This window comes from Buceros rhinoceros, unplaced genomic scaffold, assembly GCF_000710305.1.
Source record: "Buceros rhinoceros silvestris isolate BGI_N320 unplaced genomic scaffold, ASM71030v1 scaffold41347, whole genome shotgun sequence".
In the NCBI taxonomy this organism is placed as follows: domain Eukaryota; kingdom Metazoa; phylum Chordata; class Aves; order Bucerotiformes; family Bucerotidae; genus Buceros; species Buceros rhinoceros.
Genome location: NW_010422354.1, coordinates 1 through 1,236, shown reverse-complemented (window position 1 = coordinate 1,236; position 1,236 = coordinate 1). Strand labels below are relative to the sequence as shown.

The 1,236-nt window shown below is 47.6% G+C and overlaps 1 protein-coding gene across 1 annotated transcript in view; it reads right to left on the bottom strand.

The window, feature by feature from the left end:
- PTTG1 (pituitary tumor-transforming 1) overlaps positions 1-637 on the bottom strand; it is a 3,118-nt gene extending 2,481 nt beyond the window's left edge. Inside the window, exons 1-2 of the mRNA XM_010140003.1 lie at positions 556-637; positions 76-254 (exon numbers count right to left, since the gene is read on the bottom strand). Coding sequence (XP_010138305.1) covers positions 76-254; positions 556-637 — 261 coding nt within the window. The remainder of the gene's footprint in view (positions 1-75; positions 255-555) is intronic.
- Positions 638-1,236: the final 599 nt, after the last annotated feature.

Genomic DNA, 1,236 nt, shown 5'->3' with positions numbered 1-1,236 from the left:
CCACCGCCGCTCTTTTCCTGTACCCCCAGCCGCTATTCTGTACCCCCAGCCCCCACTGAAGGGCACTGAACTCACTTTGTTTGCAGTGCAAGGCTGATTCTTCTGTCTTGTCTTCTCCATCTTGCTCGTGACTCCTTCAGTTCTGTTCACATTTCCAAGAGCCTTTCTGACAGAGTGAGATGTGGCTGGAGTGGAACTGATGGTTTTTTTAGGAAGTGGAGTGTTAACTTGTGTCCTTTCAGATAAGATTTTTGCTGGAATGGGGGGAAGAAAAAATGCAAACTTAAGCACCAGATCAACCCTAAAGCTTGCTTCAGTAAATGCATGTGCTGGAAGATCAGTTGTCATAAAAATCATCGTTCACCATGTATAACTCAGGAGCATAAGCCCAGCTCTGACAAAAGCACAGAGTCATTTTCATTTTTATAGAAATCGAATTGGTCAGATAAGTAGAAATAAGAATAGAAAACTACTACTGCTCAAGCCAGTGAATAGCAAGACCTGATTTATACACTTCACTCAATCCCTTACTGGCTTAGGGCAGCATATACGCACAAGATCCTGAGGGAAGTCTTAGCTGATTCTTAGGAGCACCAACTTCACCATTCTCCTTATCAACAAAGATCAGCGTTGCCATCTTCAGGTGATGAGACCACTCTGGAAAGTCCATACAGGAAAGAGGAAATAATTCTCGCCATTTCTTCCACCACAGCACACTTTGTAAACAAACCACATTAAAGACAACATAGCTGCCTCGCTCTGTCCCTAGAAGAGGGGAACAAAGCCGCATCGCACACCAGTCTAGCTACAGACTGCGATGCCTGAAGGCATTATTAGCACACATGGTAGGCTCGTAATCCCAGAGGAGCTTGTAGGAGCGTAGCAAGGTCTCACTAGCAACCCTATACAGAAAGATCTAGATCTGCGGTTGCCTTGTCACTTCTTTGTAGTGTTGAGCTGTCTCCTCAGTACAGAAAGGAGTAAAGTGTTAGCTCAGCAGCCCAGTCTTTAGCTCTACTCGCAGCACTTGAGCAGCCAAGAGTAATGCCAGTAACTTACTGGCAGAGACACCTTTTCACCAGACAGAGGAGCCATCAGAGGACACCCTATACAAATGGATCGCTTCCCTGCGGTCCTCCACCCCACCTGGGACAACAGCTCAGAGGAGCCCCCGCACTGCTAGGCACAGCCGGAGCTCACCACTGCCAGCACGAGTTGCCAGCAGCGGACACACCG